The sequence below is a fragment of the Sarcophilus harrisii genome, chromosome 2 (assembly GCF_902635505.1).
Source record: "Sarcophilus harrisii chromosome 2, mSarHar1.11, whole genome shotgun sequence".
Taxonomy (NCBI): domain Eukaryota; kingdom Metazoa; phylum Chordata; class Mammalia; order Dasyuromorphia; family Dasyuridae; genus Sarcophilus; species Sarcophilus harrisii.
In genome coordinates this window covers 629,244,691-629,266,105 of record NC_045427.1, presented here as the reverse complement: position 1 = coordinate 629,266,105, position 21,415 = coordinate 629,244,691, and the positions used below count along the sequence as shown (strand labels likewise).

Below are 21,415 nucleotides of genomic sequence, written 5' to 3'. Positions count from 1 at the left end.
GCACCAACACAACGTAACAGCTACCTGGCAGGCCCCTCTTGCTCTTACTCTGTGACTTCTCCATTTTTTTCTAATTGATTGCCTCTGTGATGATATTTCACCTTTGTTTTTGCATTCATGTTGGCATTTGTAATTCACCATCTCTTTACTCCCAATATGCCATTGTCTTTTGGGTGACCACAATTTTGATACTTCATAGAGTATCATGTTCCAAGATTCACAGCCAACTTAGCATCTCTAATACTCAACCGATAACCATTTATTAGATATCTATCATGTACTAGGCAATGAGGAGATAATTGCAAAGATAATAGAATTTTTGCCCTCAATAAGCATCTATTTTAGTAAAAGGATACAATATAAATCAGGGAGCAGTGACCAGGGAAGGGAATTTTGGTCTAAATAGTCATAGGGTTGTTTGTAGGGCCCATAGACTAGTAGATTGTTTTATCTTTCTGGCTGCAATGGCAATATAAATTTGATTAGAGCTCTCTGGGCAAGATGTAAAAACAGAGTGGGGGTGTGGGAAAGGTGGATTGACCCTCTCATTTTCCACATTGGGTAACTTTTCCCTGAGGCAGAGTCCCTACGCTGAGTAAATTAACTCCCTGAGCTTGAGGGATGGCAGGGTCTCTGGTACAAAGATGTGTTATACCTGAATGCTTCACTGGTGTCTATATGATGTTAAGAGAATGAAAGAAAATCCACCTGTGGTGGATTTTCAAAAAGACAGGCACAAGAATCACACAGGTTGGGGATGCATGGATGGGGTATGACATGTATCACTTTTACATCACAGATTTATGCACAGATGAAAATAAAGTTTTTTTCTTCCTTTTCAACTCTGGTTCCAGATCCTTGTTCAAGTACATGGAATATGAGTGCTTTAAGAGTAGAAATAATTTCATAACCTACCTTTATATCCTTAGCACCTAGCTCGGTGGAGTATACAGCAGTTGCTTTATAAAATATTGATTAATAACATATGTTCTGATGGACCAGCTCCAAGGGTTTTTCACCCAATTGCAGCCCATAGACTGGATAATAAACATCTTCATCCATTTGCTTTTTCCTGTGTGGAAAAAGAAACTCCAGTGATTATGACTTTTGTTTCTTCTAGCCTCTGCATTGTTCTGGAACTTAATGCAAACAGCATAATGTCATCTCCAAATAGAAATGTCCGGAGGATCTCCTTACCTATAGAGAATTCACCTTTCATGTGACATCAGTACAGAACATACTCCGTGATGCTCGGGGACCACATGTTTTCCCATTTAGTGGTTCGGTCAATAATAATGATCTGAAGATGACTGAAAAAACTTCTCTCTGCTTTTGTCCCTTTTAAGGAATCTTCAATGACCCTAACACATCCATGAGAGACATTCCAGTGGAGATATGGTCTCTTTACCCTGTTTAGGTTAGACCTATAAGGGTGCAATATATCTTTTCTAGGCTGTGTGGGAGAAGGAAGAAGAGAATGTAGGATACTGAGTCTCAAAGAGTTCATATTCTAGTTATTCTAAGTTAATAAGATGTGGGTAATGGAAAGAACATTGGATTTGCTGTTCGACACCATGGGACTGCATCCCAGCATCCCCTCTTTTTTCCCCGTATAGCCCCGGACAACTCAAATCCTCGCCCTGGGCTTCACTTTTCTGACCATGTCTCAATTCACAATCAATTCTAGTGGCTTCTTATTGCTTCAAAGAGCAAATGAAGTTCCAGCCCATCTTTCCAGGCTTATTATACACAGATCTGCCTCTCATATTCTTTAGTCCTTCCAAATTGGCCTTTTTGTCACTCCTCCTCCATGACACTCCATCTCCTACCTCTGGATTTTTGTATCTACCCCCATGCCAAGTGTGCCTTCTTTCTCATCTCTGCTTCCTATGACTTTCCGTCAAAAGACAGCTCAAGCAGCCATTCCTACATGCAGCCTTTCCTGCTGTTCCCCAGCTCTCTCAGACTCTTATCCAAAATTACCTTGTATTTATTTTCGAAAAGCATATCTGTCTTGTAGAGCCTCACTTCTGTCCATTTTGTACATCTCTTCTATATACTTATTTAAGCAATATCATCTTCCCTAATAGACTATAAGCTCCTTGAGGGCAGGAGCTGGCTCCTTTTTTGTCTTTCTATCCCCAGCGCTGAACACAGTGCCTGGAACAGAGTAGGCACTCAATAAATGCCTTTTGATTGATTGATTCTTTGTCTATGTGGTCTTCCCTGATAGAACATAAGCTACAGAGACTTTCCTTTTTGTTTTTGTATTCCTGGTGCCAAACAGGGTGTCTGGCAAATAATATCCCAAAATTCATAGCTAATTAAGCAGATCATAGAACACAGAGCCCAGAATATCAGAGCTGGGACCCTCAAGCTCATTGAGCCCATTTCCCCTCATGTAGAAGAAAATTCATTTCGTTGATGTCTTTTGTTTTTACATGATTCTCGAATATTCCCTTCATTCTTGAAATTGAACCTTCTCTTGAAACAAAGAAAAACAATTAAGCAAAAATAACATATGCTGTGACTGTATCTGATCATTCTACTCCATGGCCCCCTACCTCTCTACCCAGAGGAAGGAGGCAGATTTCATTTTGTTCTTCTGGGTCAATAGTGGTTTTCAGTTCCTCAGTGTTGATATCTTTTCCCTTCGTGTCACTGTAATCATTGTGTGTCTGGCTCAACTTTGGTTTATTTTCTGATGTAGCACCAAATACCACTTTTGCAGAGGAAGATGTTCAAGGGGAAGACGGATGAATGAGCCATTATCAAGGAGGCTGCATTGGAAACTCCTACACTGGGTAGGAACTTGGGCTAAGCCTTAGGATCATAAGCTTTAAAATTGGCAGTGACCTTGGAGGTCGTCCAGCCCCCAACACACATCTTACAGAAAAAGAAATTCAGTCCCAGTGAGGTCATCCCATCATGGGATCACAGATTTAAAGATTGGAAAAGACTTGAGAGATTATCCACTCTAGAAGTTCCTTAACTGAGATCTGTGAGCTTTAAAAAGCCAGACTTTTTTCCCCAATAAGTTTTCGATATTATTGATTTCTTTTGTAATCCTTTGTATTTTATTTTATTCACTTAATATATTTTTTAGAGAAGCATCCATAGGTATCACCAGGCTGTCCAGAGGATTCTAGGACACAAACAAGGTGAAGAACCTATGACTAGTTTAATATTCTCATTTTACGGATGAGGAAATTGGGACCAAAGATGTTAAATGATTTGCCTAAGATTACACAGCTGGTAAGTGGTAGAATTAGGATTTGAATCCAGGTCCCTGACTCAATAACACTTATTTCCCTAGATTGTTGTGAGGGATCAAATGAGATGTGCTTGTAAAGCTTTTAGAACAGATCTGGGCACATAATTGGCCCTTAAAAATGCTTGTTCCCTTTCCTTTCCCTTTTCAACCCTAAATGGTTCTGATTCCATTCTGCTGCTTCCAGTGGGGGAAGAGTAAGAAGGAAAGAGAGAGAGGAGGGAGGGAGGGAGGGAAGGAGTAAAGGAAAAGTTGACATTTTCCAGGGACCCATAAGCAGCCACAGACTTGACTGAGCTGATGACTTCCAGTTGTAAACGGGAGCATCTCTTTTGTGTGTTACATGTCACTAATCCCTTAAACAAGTTCCTGGCTCAGTTTCATGAGTCCTCAGTGGCTTCTGGAGCACTTTTTGCTCTCTTAGGGTCCTTTTTTAAAAAATTAGGATTGAGTAGAAAACCCCCGGCCCCAGAGGTCCCAGAATCCCAGGCGCTGATTGGCTGAGTGTCCCGGGGGCAATTTGCATCAAAAAGCGCACCGTTCTCATTGAAATTCTCCTCAGGCTCCATCCAAGCAAACCGAGCAGGAAAGGACGGCTCCCACATTGGCCAACCTGCAGTTCTCAGACTTTGTGAGCATGCTTCAAAACAGGGAGGGGGGAGAGGCGTTGGCTTCGGTGGGACTTTTGTCTCCTCCCCCTCCTTACGTCCACTAGTTACTGGGGCTGCTCGCAAGCCTTCACGCAGTCATTTTTGCGCCTCTTGGGATCCGTTAGCCAGTGCCGTCCACTCAGCTCCGCGGGGCCCCCCAGCATGCCGGACAGTGAAGAGAACCTCAAGAAGAAAGCCCTGGATGGAAGTTTGGGGCAGAATCCAGAAGGCTTCGAACCCAGGTACAAAGCCAGAGCCCACCCGTCCATGGGAGCAGCTCCATGATTAGTCCCTTGGATGGATAAGCCTCAGTTAAGGGGTCAGGGCATCCAGGGCAGTGGGTCACTCCTTCCTCTTCTCTGAGCGGAAATTCTCCCTGGGGGGTCGCTTCCCCTTTTCCAGGGCTTTTGGTCTGGCACTTCAAGCTGAGGTCCTGAGTGGTGCAAGTTCCTTGGGTGTATAACAGTGGTTCCTCTGGAAAGAATGGGGCATTTCACTTGAAGAGTGTGGAAAGATTACTGGAGTGATTTACTAGCTGTGTGGTCTTTGTCCAGTCATTTTCTTCTCCTTGAGTCCTCATCTATAATATGAAAGTTCGCTCAGAATTATAAGGGATCTCAGAGATCCCCTTCATTTTGCAATATTTGTTGGGGTCAATCCTTTGCGTACTGGTTGTTTCCGCCATTAGAATGTAAGCTTATTGCAAATAAAGATTATTTCATTCTTTGTACTTATATCCCCAGTTCCTAGCACAATGATGGTATATAGTAGGTGCTTAATAAGTACATAGTAATTGAATCACACACAGAGGTGATTTACTTAAGGTGACTGTCCCTTCCATTTGCAATATCCTTAAATGGGTGGGAGAGGAGGGAAGGAAGGGGGTCTCGGTGGGGAGCAGGGAGGGTTTTCATTGATCTGAGCTATCCTGAAAGGAAAACAAAATCCACTGGGGGAAACTGGGTATAGTGATCGGGTTGTAAGTAACTCCCAAGTATCGGGGACCATCCTGAATATTGGTTGAGTTGAACAGAAGTGGAGGGGAAGCATCTTGGGATGGACACAACCCTGGGAGATTTCTGCGAAGGCTGGGAGAACCTCAAAGACAAATCTCCCTCTGGTGGCTCCGGACTCCAGCAATGGAGACTTTTCACACCCCGGTTTCCTTGATCACCTGGTACCCCGGCTCAGTACATGTCAGAAACAGGGATCCGGGGGTCTCAGATACCACTATTCGGACACATCGTACAGGAAGCCAGGGCCCCGTTTTATCATTGGTATATCCTGTTGTGGAGGGAGGGGGGCATGCTGGAAGACAAGCAATCAATCAATCAATATGTATTAAGCACCCAGTGTGCCGAGCACTGTGTTAAGCACGGGGGACCTGGGGACACTGCCCTAGAGATGTTACTTAACCCTACTTCCAGTCTGTCTCTCTGAGCTGCTCTCCCCAACCAGAGTTAGTCCCTCTCCATGACTTTAGTGCCGGACTTGGAATCAAGAAGACTTTTGTTTGAATCCCACCTCCTCGTTGTGTGATCTTGGGCAAATCATGACCTCTCTGAGCTTCCATTTTCTTATCTGCAAATGGGAATGCTGAGGGCACCTCCCTCCCTCATGGATTGTGAGAATAAATGAGCAAATGTATGTAAAACACTAAGGGCTAGGTTCTGGACTCTGATGTCACTGGCACGGAGGACTTCCAGGTGAGGAAGATGGCTCTGCCAGGGCAGGTTGGCAGCTTGTGCAGCCTCCACAAGGCCCCCAGAGCACTAAGCATTGAGGTGTGTGGCCGGTTGTATGTGGGGGGAGGTTTCCCAGCTCTGAGGCTCTCTCCAACACCGTGGAACACTGGGAATGGGACTGGTTCTCCTCAGGGCCTCCATATGGTGTGGTGGCCGGGGAGCAGACTTGGAGGCTTGGAGGGCACAACCTTAGTGCCCCAGGAAGCCCCCTGAGCTGCTCGCTTGAGACCTGCCGTGTAGACAGTTTCTCACTGGGATTCCTTAGATAGCACTGAAGTCCCGGGTTTAGTTTAAAAAGAAAAGTTGTTAGGGAAAGGCCCAGAGGCCTTGGTTCCCAAGCTCCCCATCATCACCTGCCCGGCCTGGCTCCCTGGACTCCTTATCAGCTGCAGATTAATGCCCAGAACTCCCTCCCCACACTGGGCACTGCCCATTCCAGCTGTCTGATTGGTTTCCCAAAGCACAAGCTTGAGGCAAGACCAGGATAGCCTTGATCTCTCAGCCCCCAATAGATGCCTTATAAGTGGAACTGAATTCCCCCCCTGCTCTGCTCCTGGACAGCCCTCCCCTGCCCGGCAGCACTAGCTTCCCTTGCAGCCTCCATTGCCATGGCAAATGGGGAAGAAATCTGGTCCCACTTCTCTCTGGGCTTCTTGCCTTCTCAGCCCCATAAGGACTCCAGCTCCTAGAATGTTTCCTTCTCCAATCTCTGTCTTGCTCATTTTTTTTTCTGAGAAGAGGGGATGCTCCATCTCTCTGATTGCCCAGAGAAGAAGCCATTCTCCTTGGGCTGGGGACTTTGCATAGGACAAGTCCCTGTTTAACGGATTCTATGATCAGCAAGCCCCTTGGAGCTCTCTGCTGGGCTTCTTGCGTTACTCTTTTTTCAATAAGTCTGCAGGCCTACCTTGATTATGATTTTGCTCTCTCCTTTGTCTGCTTCTTGATTTAGAAGGCTGAATTTAAAAGCCTGCTTGCAAGCTTAGCAGTGAGGGTCCTTCTTCCTAACATTTGGGGTCTTTGCAGCCCTCCCTCCTTGGGACTGAGGCTCTCTTTCTCCTCCCTTCCCCCTCCTCCTGGGTCTTCTCTTCGGTAACTGGAGCTCAGTCAGGACACTCACTCTGCTACTTAGCTGCCTGAGTGAATTTAGGCAAGACTCTGTCAGCCTCAGTTTACTCCATGAGGGAGCCTGGACTAGATGGTCTCTGAGGTCCCCGCCAACTTTAAAGTCATTCCTATGACTTCAGGTTCTGTTGAAATCATGAGAGAGATCATGGGCCCCAAAAGGAATATGGATCGCCCATTTTCCCATCAAGGTGGGGTTCAGCTTGACTGAATTAAAGGGCCAATGGCCTGGCTCCCATATTGGGAAAACCCAGACCAGTTGTGCCTTGAAGGGCTAGAAAATTGCTAAATATCATATCTCTGCTTCCCTGTGCTATCCCAAGGCCAGTATCAGGTCAGCAGTGGTGCTCCAGACACCCAGGACTCCCTACTGGATTACAGCGGATCCTTTCTCATCAGCTTTAGGTTGGAGGCCATCTTGTGGCAAGTAACTCTAAGCTACGTGGGCTTGGAGACCTGTCTTCTTCAATCCAGCGCTCGTTCCTTCTCCCCTGTCAGCTCATCCTGCCTCCAATCCATCTGGCTCAGTCTCTTGGACACAGATTGTTCAGGATATGGGACAGCTGATTTAAGGGGTAGGAGAGTCTGTTGTCAGGGTGAGAGTGTGGCCAGAGAGTCTAGATGAAAAGAAAGAGACAGAGACAAAGAGAGACGAGAGAGAGAGACAGAAAGAGATAGAGAGACAGAGACAGAGACAGAGAGACACAAAGACAAAGAGAAAGAGACAGAGAGATAGAGAGACAGAGACAGAGACAGAGACCTAGAGAGACAGAGAGAATGAACACTAGAATAAGGTCATAAAGGACATGGAAGGGGATGAGAGTAAGGATACAAATGAAAGAAAAAAAGTGGGGAGGGAATGATTTGGGGGATGGGAGTGTTGGGGGAGGTCAGGTGCTAGAGCTCCCAAAGCATGACTCAGAACCACCTAGCCATCTATCAGTCTCCCTAGACCTCAGTTTTCTTATCTGTAAAATGAGAGGATTGGGCCAAATGGCTCCTGGGTCACTTTCAGCTCTCAATCTCACAACCCATGAAGATTCCAGTTTTCTCAGTGGCCCATGACCGTACCTTGGTTCTTCCACAGTTGTTGAAGGGGCCTGGCTAGAACCTTCGCTGTCTTCCAGAATCTGCTTTCCTTGCTCTGTCTATACCACTTACAGGTTTGGGTCCGAGAGCATGAGTGGAACTTGCCTTTGTAGCCACCCAGGTCTAGCAACTTGGACCATTTCTTGCATATTTCCCATCGCCTGGGAAAACTTGGGCTGTCCCAGCCCTGTCCACAGGCCCACCCCAACGTCATTCCCTACTCGGGTCTCACGGCTACTTCCCTGCGATTTGAGGCTGTGGGACTCTCTTATTTTTTTTTTCTTTTTGCTGAGGCAGTTGGGGTTAAGTGACTTGCCCAGGGTCACCCAGCCAGGAAGTTTTAAGTGTTTGAGGCAGATTTGAACTCAGGTCCTCCTGACTTCAGGGCTGGTGCTCCATCCCCTGCGCCACCCAGCTGTCCCTATTATCTCACTTTTTAAGATCTACAAACTCTAGCCTCAGTCTCACAATGTCTAGGTCATCCCTGGCTGTTCTCAGGGGGACGGGAGTACAGTGATGGAGTGCACTGGGATCCAATGGCCGGAGCCTAACTTCCCATGGATGTGCAGATGGTGGCCGTGATTGCCAGCTCCTAAGTACTGGGTACGGGGGAAGGAAAAGGGATAGACCATCTCCTGTTGTAGCTAATGTGATTCCAGAAAATGAGTCCTGACACTCGGCTTCCCAAGATGAATGTTGAAAACCATCTTTGCATGTATTTGGAAAAATACATTTATGAATAAATAAAGCTATAAATAAAATCGATCAATGGAAATATTATTAAAGGGGAAAAAAAAGAAGAAATCCTGGTTTGTGAAGCGTTTTTGTTCAAGTCCTGCCTCTGTCCAATTAGACCTCATTTTCCTCATCTGTAAAATGGCAACTAGCCAATCTTCAAGTTTCTGTGAAGTACTCTGGAGGGCAGAGGTGACAGAAAGCACGGTAATAGCTAGACAGGAGATCTGGGCTCCAGCGTGAGCTCTTTTAATGACTTTCTTTATGCTCTTGGGCAAATCAGTCTCTGCCTGGGATCTCAGTGTCAGTGGATTGTGAGTTTGGAGCTGAAAGGACCTTAGAAGACTGTAGGTCCACCTGTTCAATTTACAGATGAAGAAAGTGAGGCACAGAGTCATTGAGTGACTTGCTCAAGATCACACAGCTAATCTGAAATGGAATTTAAATCCTGGCCTTTCTGATGCTGGGATGTTGCCTAAACCATTAGGAGACACGGCTTCTGCTTTATCTGTAAAATGTTGGTCCTCCCCAAGTTTGATTCTCCTCCACTTTGTCTCTTGCCTCCAAAATTACAAGGTCCTGCTTAATTCCTCTTTGATTATATTTCTTGTACCCAACTCCTACAGTCTATTAGCATTGCTACTACCCTAATGCAGGTCCTTATTACCGCCATCTTGGAAGGTTCTCATGAGAGAACGGCTGGGAAAGCACTTTGGCTCTGCCATCCGTGAGCTCTGCTGGAGCATTCATTGTGGGGAGGGCCCCAGACCAGCAGTTGGGGGGGCCATGGTCCCTGGAGCGCCAAGCCTGGAGTCATTCATGAATGTCTGAGTTCAAATCCAGCCTCAGATACTCACTAGCTGCGTGATCCTGGGCATCCCTTCCCCCTGTTTGCCTCCAGTTTTCTTATCTACAAAATGGAGAAGAAAATGGTGAATCTTTTCTTAGAAAACCCCAGATGGAGTCACAGAGAGTTGGATATGACTGGTAAAAAGCGAATCACCACCAGTGATTCCTGATTCTGCGGACACAGCTTCTCCCCACTCCGCTACTTTTCCCCTCCATTTCTCCCCTTAGATTGTAAGTTGCTTGAAGGCAGGGGCTGCCTTTCTTTGACTTGTATTTGCATTTCTAGTGGTTGGAACAATGCCTAGCATACAAAAAGTGTATAATAGATGCTCATTCTCATTAATATTATTGGAAATGGTAGAACTCAATTCCAATATAATAGTATCGATCAGAATTGCAGTGATAATAATGAAATGTAGTTAAGAGAGAGAGAGAGACAGAGACAGAGAGAGAAAGGGAGAGGGACAGAGAGAGACAGAGCGAGAGACAGAGAAAGAGAGAGAGAGAGACAGAGAGAAACAGACAGAGAGACAGAGACAGAGACAGAGAGATGGAGAGAGACAGAGAGAGAGACACACACAGAGACAGAGAGAGACAGAGAGGCATACACACACAGAGAGAGAGACAGACAGAGAGACAGAGAGAGAGAGGAAGACCCAGTCCAAGTCTACCTGAAAGTATTCAGGACAACCCAAAGACTGTAAGCAGGTGCTGATCTGTGTTGGTGGAGGGAACATCCTCATCTGGGAGTTCCCTAAACCAGCGAATTCACAGGTCCAATCCTTGTCCTGATTCCTCCAGCCCTTTTAAGGTTTGCAGAATCCTTCACAGCATTATCTCATATTTGCCTCCCAGCAGCCCCTCCTTAAGGTAGACCCTACAGGCACCTGGGGCGGGGAGTGGGAGGTACAGTGGGAAGAGAGCTGGTTTGGGACCCAAAACCTTTCATCTGAGTCCGAGCTCTTTCAAAGTCACCTCTCTGGGTCTCAGTTCCCCAACTATGAAATAGGTTTGGTCTCCAGGTCTCTTCCAGTTCTGAATCTATAATCTTACGGTACCCATTTTTCTGAGAGGAAAACTGAAGCTGGCGTATTGCCATGATCACGATTTGACCCCTGCACTTTCTGATTCCCGAGTCTGTTCTCCTTTGCGTCCTCCACTAAGACCTTTTAAATTCTCCTCACCAGGAGACAGGGAGTGCCTGGGAGATGGGGCAGAGTAGGGCAGTGGGTTGGTCCAGAAAGGTGAGCAAAGGGTTAATATTTCATTTGTTGATAGAAATCTGCATGTGCTTCTCTGTGTGTTCCTCAGAGGGGTCAAATAGGACTTTATCTCCCTTCCCCCCCTCCACCCTGTTCCTTTCTCCAAGGACACGGGGGAGAGCTCTTCCATCTGCTTGCCCCACATTTCTTCTAGGGGATTAACATCCTGAATAGATGCCCTTTGTGTTACAAGATGACGGGACTGGAGGGGGCAGGGAAGGGCACAGAACTCAGAAGCTCCGACCCGAATTACAGGCTTTGGGTGGCTCGGTTAGCTCGATGACGTTTTTGTACATCACGTTTCTGAAATTTCCCTCCGTACTGGGCGGTGGGGTGGTCCTGGGGAGACACGGCCCCTCTCAGAGAAGACCGACATGTTACACCCTTAGAAAGTGGCCCAGGGCCTTCCTCAGGGTCACACGGTCCCTCTGTCGAGTTAGGACGTGGACCTGGGTGTTTCTGACTATGACAAACCATGTGACATCAGCTTCGTGCAAACCAGTCATCAATATTTATGGAGTTCCAGCATCAGGAGATCAGGGTTCTAGTCCTGGCTCTGGCATTCATTCACTGTGGGTCCTAAACAAGTCAGAGTATTTTAGAGTTGGTGAGTACCTTGGGGGCAGCTGAGTGGATAGAGGGTCAGGAAGAGTCATCTTCATGAGTTCAAATCCAGCTTCACACACTTACTAGCTGTGTGACCTTGAGCAAATCACTTCACTGTGTTTGCCTCAGTTTCCTCATTTGTAAAATGAGCTGGAGAAGGAAATGGCAAAGCACTGCTGTCTCCTTGTCAAGAAAACCCAGAAACAGGGGTTGCAAAGAATCAGATCTGACTGAAGAAAGAGTGAACAACAGGGGTACCTTAGAGATAATCACCTCCTCTCTCACTGCCTCAGGAAACAGGGCCTCAGGTTGCTTATTAGTGAAATGGAAGGGCTGCAATTCTCCATCTCTCTCTCTCTGTCTCTCCTCTCTCTCTCTCTCTGTCTCTCTCTCTCTCTCTCTCTCTTTCTCTCTCTTTCTGTCTTTGTCTGTCTCTCTGTCTCTTTCTCTGTCTCTCTCTTTTTCTGTTTCTGTCTCTCTCTCTCTGTCTCTCCTCTCTCTCTCTCTCTGTCTCTCTCTCTCTCTCTCTCTCTCTCTCTCTCTCTCTCTCTCTCTCTCTGTTTCTCTCTCTCTCTCTCTTTTTTCAATTGCATTATTATCACTGCAATTGTGATCGATGCTATTATACTGCTGTATTTGGAGACAGGGGACCAAGATTCCAATTTCATCTCAGTCATTTGCTCAAATGTGACTTCACCCTTCTGGGAGCTACATGAAGGTATTAGCTTAGAGGATTTCTAATGTCCTTCCCAGAACTGTGATCATATAAGCTCCCTGAGTCTCAGTCTCTTCAACAAAAGGAAATGAGTCAGATGAGATTCCCCTCAATGATCGGGTTCCGTGACCCTGTGGGCTCCCTGAGCCTCTTATGCCCCGTCCATAAAAAGAGGGGTTTGTTGAGAAGAGTCCAATGCTAAATGTTTGTCCTCTGAGTTTCCATCTACATTATAGAACATTAGAACTGCAAGGGATCTTGGAGCTCAGCGCTCCCCTTTGTCACATCTCTGGGAAAGACCATCCAGCCTCCCCTCAAGGATCTCCAGCAACAGAAAAGTCTCTCCTCTCCAGGTAGTCCATTCTATCTAGAGCAAGTCCAAATGTTGGGAAATCTTTTCTTCCATCAAGTCAAAACCTGCCTCTCAGAAACATCTACCCGTGGTTCCCAATGTCTCTGCTTCCTTTCAGTTCTCCCATTCCATGGTGTGATTCTAATAGAGAGAATGCAGGGGTACAAAGACAGGACTGATACAGTCCCTGTCTTCCGGGAGCTCTTCTATAATGGAGAGAAGCCATTCTTGCATGGACTGGCTGATAAAGGTCAAATGAACGATGTGGGTAGATGGTGCTCCTGGAGGTAGGACAAGGAGTCGTACAAGGCTTCCTAGGGGAGATTGGACTTGCAAAGAGAGAAACTGGGCTATTTTCCGATAGTTGTGTCTAGTGGGGATGACCTGTTTGAGATCCTACAGGTCATTTTTTTCCCTACAAAAAACAGTTACTTGAACCCAGAAGGCAAAATTAAGACCCATAAAGACCCAGACCTGTGCCCTGGTATATGTGCAGCTCAGATTTCCAGTTAAAACATGGAACACTTTATTTTTTGTAATTTTTTCTAGTAAATTTATTTATTTTTAATACACATTATTTTATTAATCATATTGACAGAAAAATCAGAGCAAAAAGGAAAATCATGGAAGAGATAAAAAACCGAAAAACGAAGTGAACATAGCATGTATTGATTTACATTCAATCTCATGGTTCTTTTTCTGGATGTAGATGGCATTTTCTGTCCAAAGTCTATTGGGATTGCTTGGACCACTGAGAAGAACTAAGCCTTTCACGATGGATCATCACACAATCGTGCTATTACTCTGTACAATGTATTCCTGGTTTTGCTTGTTTTGCTCAGTATCAGTTTGTGTAAATCTTTCCAGGCCTTTCTAAAATCAACTTGTTTGTCAATTTTTATAGAACAATAATATTCCATTACCTTCATATACTACAACTTGTTCAGTCATTCCCCAATTGTTGGGCATCCACTCAGTTTCCAATTCTTTGTTACCACAAAAAGATCCACTACAAACATTTTTGCACATGTGGGCCCTTTTCCCTCCCTTATGACTTCCTTGGGATACAGATCTGGTGGTAACATTGTTGAATAATATCAAATATGATGTGCAGTTTAAAGCCCTTTGAGCATAACTCCACATTGTTCTCCAGAATGGTTGGATCATTTCACAACTCCACTAACAATACATTAGTGTCCCAGTTTTCTCATATCCCCTCCAACATTTATCATTACCTTTTCCTGTCATCTTAGCCATCTGAGAGGTGTGAGGTGATATCTTGGAGTTGTTTTAATTTGCATTTCTCTAAACAACAGTGATTTAGAGGATTTTTAATATAACTATACATGGCTTTAATTTCATTATCTGAAAATTTACTGTTCATAACCTTTGACCATTTATCAATTGGGGAATGATTTGTATTCTTATAAATTTGACAGTTCTTTATATACTTTAGAAATGAGACCTTTGTCAGAAACACTGGCTGTGAAGATTTCCCCCCCCCCCAGTTTTATACTTCATATGGTACACTTTAAATGAGACTTTCCCAAATGGTGAAGAAAATGCTGATGCATTGCTTCAGTGAAGGAATTGGTATGAGATCTTTGGAGATAAGAGACTTTTTACACTTTCTTTGGAGAAAACATATATGGATCAAGTTTCCTTTTGGGACCATTTCCAGATATTTGAGAAAAAAAAGAGAAAGACATTGGGAGAATCAGATACAGAGATATAGAGGAATCCAATAAATCCCAGATTTCTAGCTTGTCTCTCTAGAGGTTTTGAGGAATTTCTACTTGGATAAGATCTTTAGTTTGATCTGAGACATCTTGCTTCCCATAGAAGAGTTCATACACTATGTATTTGCTGGTATATTTTAATTTGTTTGATTTTTCTGATTTGTTTGTTATTTAAATAAACAGGTTTAGTTACTATTCACTGTTTGTGATGGTTTTTTGTGTAACAACATTAGATGAGGAGTCAAATAGGTGAGCGTAAGCTAAAAACCATCCTTGCCCTTTTAAACAATCAACAAAGCTAGACATTTTGCTTTGACGATTTTATTTTTATAAAAATTTATGATTATGTCTTCAAGCATTGCCCTTTACTGAGCAATTTTTAAAAAATAATTTTAAAATCCCAAATAATTCTCCTTACAAACATGTATTTTTCAGCAAAATAAATTCCCATATTATCCATGTTTGAAAAAAAATGTTTTATTTAGCTTTCTGAATTTTAAAGTCATCGCCTCTCTAGTAGGGGATGAGTAGTAATATATCATTTGGTATATCACTGTATTGGTCTTAAGTCCCAAGTACCTGTTTTATCTGTACAGCAGTATTTCCTTTAGTTCCATCTAAGACCATAGCCAGAGCACAGTAGATATATCAAATACCAAGACTAAAGTCTTTCAAAGTTGTTTTTCTCTGGACTGTTCTCATTGTATAAATTATTATTAGCTCTTCTCACTTTACTGTTTCACTTCATTTTCAGGAACTTATATTTTAAACCAAAAAATCGTACTCCTAAGCTAGCAATATTTAGGGAGGCAGATAGGATTCTGCCCCAATGCCCTTCTCAGAGACTGGAGGGGCAAGCTTAGAAACTTGTGACTCTTCTGCTCCGTCAAGGCAGGACTCACAGTCTCCCTTGAAGAGTGCTGGGCATGATTCCAGAGATCTCTATCAGCACCTCCTTTTGAACCATCTGTTTAGATACTTTGCATGGTTAGACACATCTTACATGGACACACACATATTACATCTGGAACTCCCAGCATGGAAGCTCCTGCAATTCATACAGGTCAGCCACTCTTCTATAGTATTGTTTTATGGAGTTGCTCAGTTGTTACACAGTTTGCCAAAGGTTGCATTGTGAGTGTGTGTGTGTGTGTGTGTGTGTGTGTGTGTGTGTGAAAGAGAAAGGAGGAGGGAGGAAAAGAGAGAGAAGAGAAAGAAAAAAGAAAAGAAAAAGGAGGGAGGGGAGGACAGAAGGAGGGAGGGAGAGAGAGGGGAAAAGAGAGAGAAAGAGAAAGAGAGAGAGAAGATGGAGAGATAGAAATGTAGAAATAAAAAGAGAAAGAGAGACAGAAAATGCTCTTTGAAATGGGACTAAAGTTTGTGCAGAGGCTGGTATTTCTGGGTAATATTCCCTGTGCATCTATTTTTGTATTCCCCTCGTTTTTATACATCGATGGGGAAGTCTTGTGGTCTGAATAATCATGACCACTGGAAACTGTTTTCAGGAGTCAGTGGCAAGAGAAAATCACCTCTCTGACTGTGATAGGAACAAGCCAGGGGCTGATGTAGGGACCGTAGTGGGCTGGAGAAGGGCTTGTTCCTTAGGGCTGTTTCCCAGGGAAGATGGTGGTTTCAGGTAGAGCCAAAGCCAGATTCTATGGAGGCCCTTGCTTACTCTGAATATCAGGGGAGGGGGAACCCTGCTCGTAGAATTTCTGAAAGCAAGCCTTTCTCCACTTAGCTACAGGAAAATTTATTGGAAAAAGCCAAGGGGCAGGAGCCAGGGCCATGCTGAGGCACAGGAATGTTTTGTTTTTAGCAAGATCTTGCCTCTCCACCTCTCCCTCCCCCTGATGCTCCCACTTCTGGACCCATGAGCAAGGAAACTCTCTGACTGTTCCTAGTTGGAATGTGGCAATCTAGTGGCCTATGGCCCCATTGAGCATCCCAGGGACTCTGGGGACCAGTGCACATGTGCTGAGCCACAGTGCCCTCATGTATGTTGTCTCCTCTTATTAGAATGCCAGCCCTTGAAGGCAGACTGACTCTGCTGGCTCTTTCTACTCTTAGTGCTAACACAGTGCTAGGCACATAGTAATCACTTAATAAATTCTTTTTTTAAAATTAATATATAGCCACAACATTGACAGGGAGAGAATAACTCATCATTTTATGACCAACCAAGGGATTTTTAGAAAAAGATTCCAGTCTAATGATTCTCTCTGAATTGATTGCTGCTCTGTTTTTTAGAAGTGGTTAATAAATGCTAGTAAAAACCTTAATCCTGGTGTAGCTAGGTGGCTCAGTGGATAAAGCACCAGCCCTGAAGTCAGGAGGACCTGAGTTCAGACACTTAACACTTCCTGGCTGTGTGACCCTGGGACACTTAATCCCAATTGCTTCAGCAAAAAACAAAGCAAAACTCCAACCCTTAATCCTATGACCCCACTTCTGTTTCAGTGACTTATCATTGTGTAGAAAGTATTAAGTAGTAAGAAGCATTAAACCATAACAAAGAGTATCACTGGTTTTACTGATAAAAACAAAGGGAGCTATAGGTCTCTGTGTATTTGGTTTGTGCAAATTTTTTTTCAATTTTATATATAACATGTATAAGGGTAAAGCATCTCTAGACATGGACCCAACAAGTACCACACAAAATATATCCATAATCCCCCTTATAGGGTGTGTCAGACCCCATCCCTGAAACAAACTCATTCTTTCTCTGTATTCAATTTGTTCACTCCAACCTGCTCTCAAAATTGGAAGCTCTGAGTTTCCAGAGATTCAGACTCTTTCAAAGTCATCGGGATAACCCATTCCCACTATTTACTACTACTTAGCTCTTAGCCCCCATCCAGTATATTTTCTCTTATTATTACTAGTCACATAAATAACAGGAACTTTTAGATCTTAAGCATGAGCTTTTACTAAATAAGGCAACAATAATAATAATGTTGATATGGATATATTAGAGCAAAGGCATAGGTAATAAAATATATCATGATATACATATAAAGCTAGGTCATCTGACCAGTATACTCAGTATCCATACACAAGAACTTAGTAGGATTTCTAGTCATATGAAAAGATGCTCCAAGTCATTATTAATCAGAGAAATGCAAATTAAGACAACTCTAAGATACCACTACACACCTGTCAGATTGGCTAAGATGACAGGAAAAAATAATGATGATTATTGGAGGGGATGCGGGAAAACTGGGACATTGATGCATTGTTGGTGGAGTTGTGAACGAATCCAACCATTTTGGAGAGTAGTTTGGAGCTATGCTCAAAAAGTTATCAAACTGTGCATACCCTTTGATCCAGCAGTGTTACTACTGGGATTTATATCCCAAAGAGATTATAAAGAAGGGAAAGGGACCTGTATGTGCACGAATGTTTGTGGCAGCCCTTTTTGTAGTAGCTAAAAACTGGAAACTGAATGGATGTCCATCAGTTGGAGAATGGCTGAATAAATTGTGGTATATGAATATTATGGAATATTATTGTTCTGTAAGAAATGACCAACAGGATGATTTCAGAAAGGCCTGGAGAGACTTACACGAACTGATGCTGAGTGAAATGAGCAGGACCAGGAGATCATTATATACTTCAACAACAATACTAGATGATGACCAGTTCTGATGGATCAGGCCATCCTCAGCAACGAGATCGACCAAATCATTTCTAATGGAGCAGTAATGAACTGAACCAGCTATGCCCAGAAAAAGAACTCTGGGAGATGACTAAAAACCATTACATTGAATTCCCAATCCCTATATTTATGCACACCTGCATTTTTGATTTCCTTCACAAGCTAATTGTACAATATTTCAGAGTCTGACTCTTTTTGTACAGCAAAATAACGTTTTGGTCATGTATACTTATTGTGTATCTAATTTATATTTTAATATATTTAACATCTACTGGTCATCCTGCCATCTAGAGGAGGGGGTGGGGGGGTAAGAGGTGAAAAATTGGAACAAGAGGTTTGGCAATTGTTAATGCTGTAAAGTTACCCATGCGTATATCCTGTAAATAAAAGGCTATTAAATTAAAAAAAAAAAAAAAAAAGAACTTAGTAGGGAAACACAAGAGGAAGAAAAATTCATGTGTTTAGGGTAACTCACAACTCTGGACTAAAGACTTCAATGTTATTCATCCTAGAGAAACTGGAGAAATTCTCTTTTTTTTTTTTTTCCTATTCAAACATAGAATTTGTAAGTTCTTTCAATTAACCATCACCCTTAAAAGGTTATTTAGGAAATGTTGGCTCTTAATATGAATAGCAGTTCTTTTAAAGATAGAGAACTACTCATCAGACTGGCTGCCTCAGAGCTCCATAGAGCTCCTATCAATTGTTTACTACCCAGATGCAATACTATTCAATCAAAATGGAGATCATAGTAACACAGGGCTCACCAAAATACCAAAGGCACTGCAAAATCCCCAGAGTTTTCCTTCTCAAGTTAGAGGTGGCAGCAGAGAGCAACTCAGCACCTCTTTTTACATAATAGTTGTTAATGTAGTTCACAGCCAATGAGGAGATGTCTCTCCTGGATCAATCTGGAACCATTCATCTAAATCCTTGTATCTAATTCTTTTAAATCCCAGGGTTCTGATGAACTAGTTTTTTAAACCATCCCCTACCCCTCCAAACTTCAGTTTCCTATGTCAGTTTCTACTGTATTTCCTATATTGGTTCCTAAATCCATTTCCTATTACCAATGTCTTTCCTTTCAATAACATAAATCCAAACCTTCAGATTTAGTGATTACCTTTTCACTTTAAAAAAAAAAATTCTTTTAAACTTAAATACAAATAAGAAAAGGAAAAAAAATTGCTATGTGTACAACAGAACATGTGTGAGTTCAAAATATAAAGCAATAAATATCCATTTCAAGAAAGCCTATAATAAATACTACACATTGTATTCAGAACTGTCCATCTTTTCTTTGCTTCTTTATAGGTTTTCTTTTGGTCTCTGCTCTGTTCTATTTTTACTTACCCCCCCCCCCAGAAGACTACAATTAAGTAAACATATATATATGTGAGTGTGTGTGTGTGTGTGTGTGCATATACACATGTATAAATATAACTATACATATATACACATGCATATGTATAGATATCCATAATCATACACATATATTTATATTCATATGTATAAGACTATATTATGTTTGTTTCTAGTTGTCTTCTGTTTCTCTGAAGTTAGATAGCATCTTCCTTTATAAGTCTGAGCCTTTTCATCTTTTTCTCAATTTATCAGCTCATTATTTCTTCCCTTTTTTTAATGAAACAAATGTGAACCTTCAAACTCTCAGTGATTTGCTTTTCACTTTAAAAAGTCACTACTTCCCAAATCTCCCCTATCAAATCAATAGTACTTTTAAAAACCATACTTTCAAATGTTTATATTTTTCTCATTTGTTTGATTTTTATCCATTTTAGTCATAAAATATGTATGTACAAATAATAATATACCAGAGTGTTTTGCAGCTCTTAAGTCTTCAACATGGTCTGCCATCTTTTTGATATCCTTGAAATTGTTTTTCTTTACCTATATCTCTAGTTCTTAATACGGATCTTTCTCTTCCTCTTTATAACATAAAAGTGCACCTACACAAGTAAGGTTATCATTTTATATGAATCACAAAAAAATCAATTCTTAATATTTTTCTTCCCCAAACTGTCCAAATCCTGTCTGAAAACTGCTCTTCTTTTTTACACATCTATTACCCATGTATATTAAGTTATTTTTCTATTCCTATCAGGCATCAACATGTTCACCTATAAAAGAGTTATATCTTATATTCTATCCACATTGGTCATGTCCCAAAAAAATATGTCTCAACAACAATGTTCCATCACCTCTGTCAAGAGATAGGTAACATGTTTCATCTTGAATCTTCTGAAATTATGGTTAATCATTATGTTGTCCTTTTAAAATATTTTTATTAAAAATTTAAAAAAATAACAACAATTTATTTTCTTTCCCTTCCACCTCCCCCATAAAAACTAAAAAGAAAGAAAGAAAAACAAATTCTGGTAATAAATATGCATAGGTAAGCTGAACAAATTGTTGGTGCTGGTAACATGAAAATATTCATTTCATTCTGCCTTTTTTGTCCATCATTTCCATTTTAGAAAGTAGGTATAATTTTCATCATTAAACTAATCCTTAAGAAAAGATCCTAAAAAAAGAGACAATATAACTTACATCTATAATCAAAATTATCCAACTTTTCTTTTGTGATACTCTCCATCCTTTGTTTGGAAATGAACTCTTCCCCTATCCATTGTTGTAGAAAATATTTCCATCCTTGCTTCTCTAGTTTGTTTATGATGTCATCTTTTATAGCTAGGTCATGTATCCATTTGGAGATTATTTTGGAATATGATCTGAGATGTTTGTCTAAACCTAATTTCTGTCTGACTGCTTTCCAGCTTTCTAAGCAGTTTTGACTGAAAAGTAAATCCATATTCCAAAGACTGGGAGTCTTGAAGTTTATTGAATGTTGGACTACTATGTTCACTTACTTCTACATGTTGAGTACCAAATTTGCTCCACTGATCAAATGTTTTTTATTTTTCAATCAATATCAAATAGTTCAGATAACCTTTTCATTCCAGCAAATACCTGATCTCCTTGTCAAGTAGAGAAATATGACACCCACAGGCAACAACGATTTTGAATAAAAACAATTGGCAAAACATCACAGAAGAAAGTGGTGGAAGATTATGATCATTATTTTCTTATAAAATAGTGAGCAGTCATAGAGGTGAAAACAAGTTTATTAAGAACTTAGTGTGAGATCCTGTTTTGGAATAGCAAGCAATTGGTTAATAATTGTGATGACTGCATTAGCATCCTGGATGCCTTAGAATCAGTCAGAGTCAGGATAAGCAAAAGTACTTGGTCTTTATTCTTGGTCTTTAGGGGTAGGAGTGAATTGGATAGATGCAGGATCTCCAGGACCTCTCCTCTTCATCTCCCGCCCAAAAGCGACCCTGGCTAGTTTATTCCACTCCCTACTCCCTCCCACAATTCTCTGTATACACCAATTATCGAGGCAGCACAAAATAATGGGAAGGGCCATTTTCCAAGCATATGCTTATAGAGTATTGTCGAATCGGTAATTAGCCTTAAGCGCTCAACTCAAGAGTTTCAGCCCTTTACAAATAACATCTAGGTCTAAGGCAAATTCTATATTGAGCTCTGTCAAGATGACTGGGGTAGTTCATCCCTCTCTTACTTTTGAGATCAGAAC

At 42.1% G+C, this 21,415-nt stretch overlaps 1 protein-coding gene across 2 annotated transcripts in view; it reads left to right on the top strand.

Annotated features, from left to right (window-relative positions):
• The first annotated feature begins 3,935 nt into the window (after positions 1-3,935).
• ACSBG1 (acyl-CoA synthetase bubblegum family member 1) overlaps positions 3,936-21,415 on the top strand; it is a 98,328-nt gene continuing 80,848 nt past the window's right edge. Inside the window, exon 1 of one of the 2 annotated variants that reach the window (XM_031956768.1) lies at positions 3,936-4,163. In XM_031956768.1, the coding sequence (XP_031812628.1) occupies positions 4,084-4,163 (80 nt within the window). In that variant the 5' untranslated portion in view covers positions 3,936-4,083. The remainder of the gene's footprint in view (positions 4,164-21,415) is intronic. The other variant, XM_031956770.1, reaches the window with a different exon arrangement.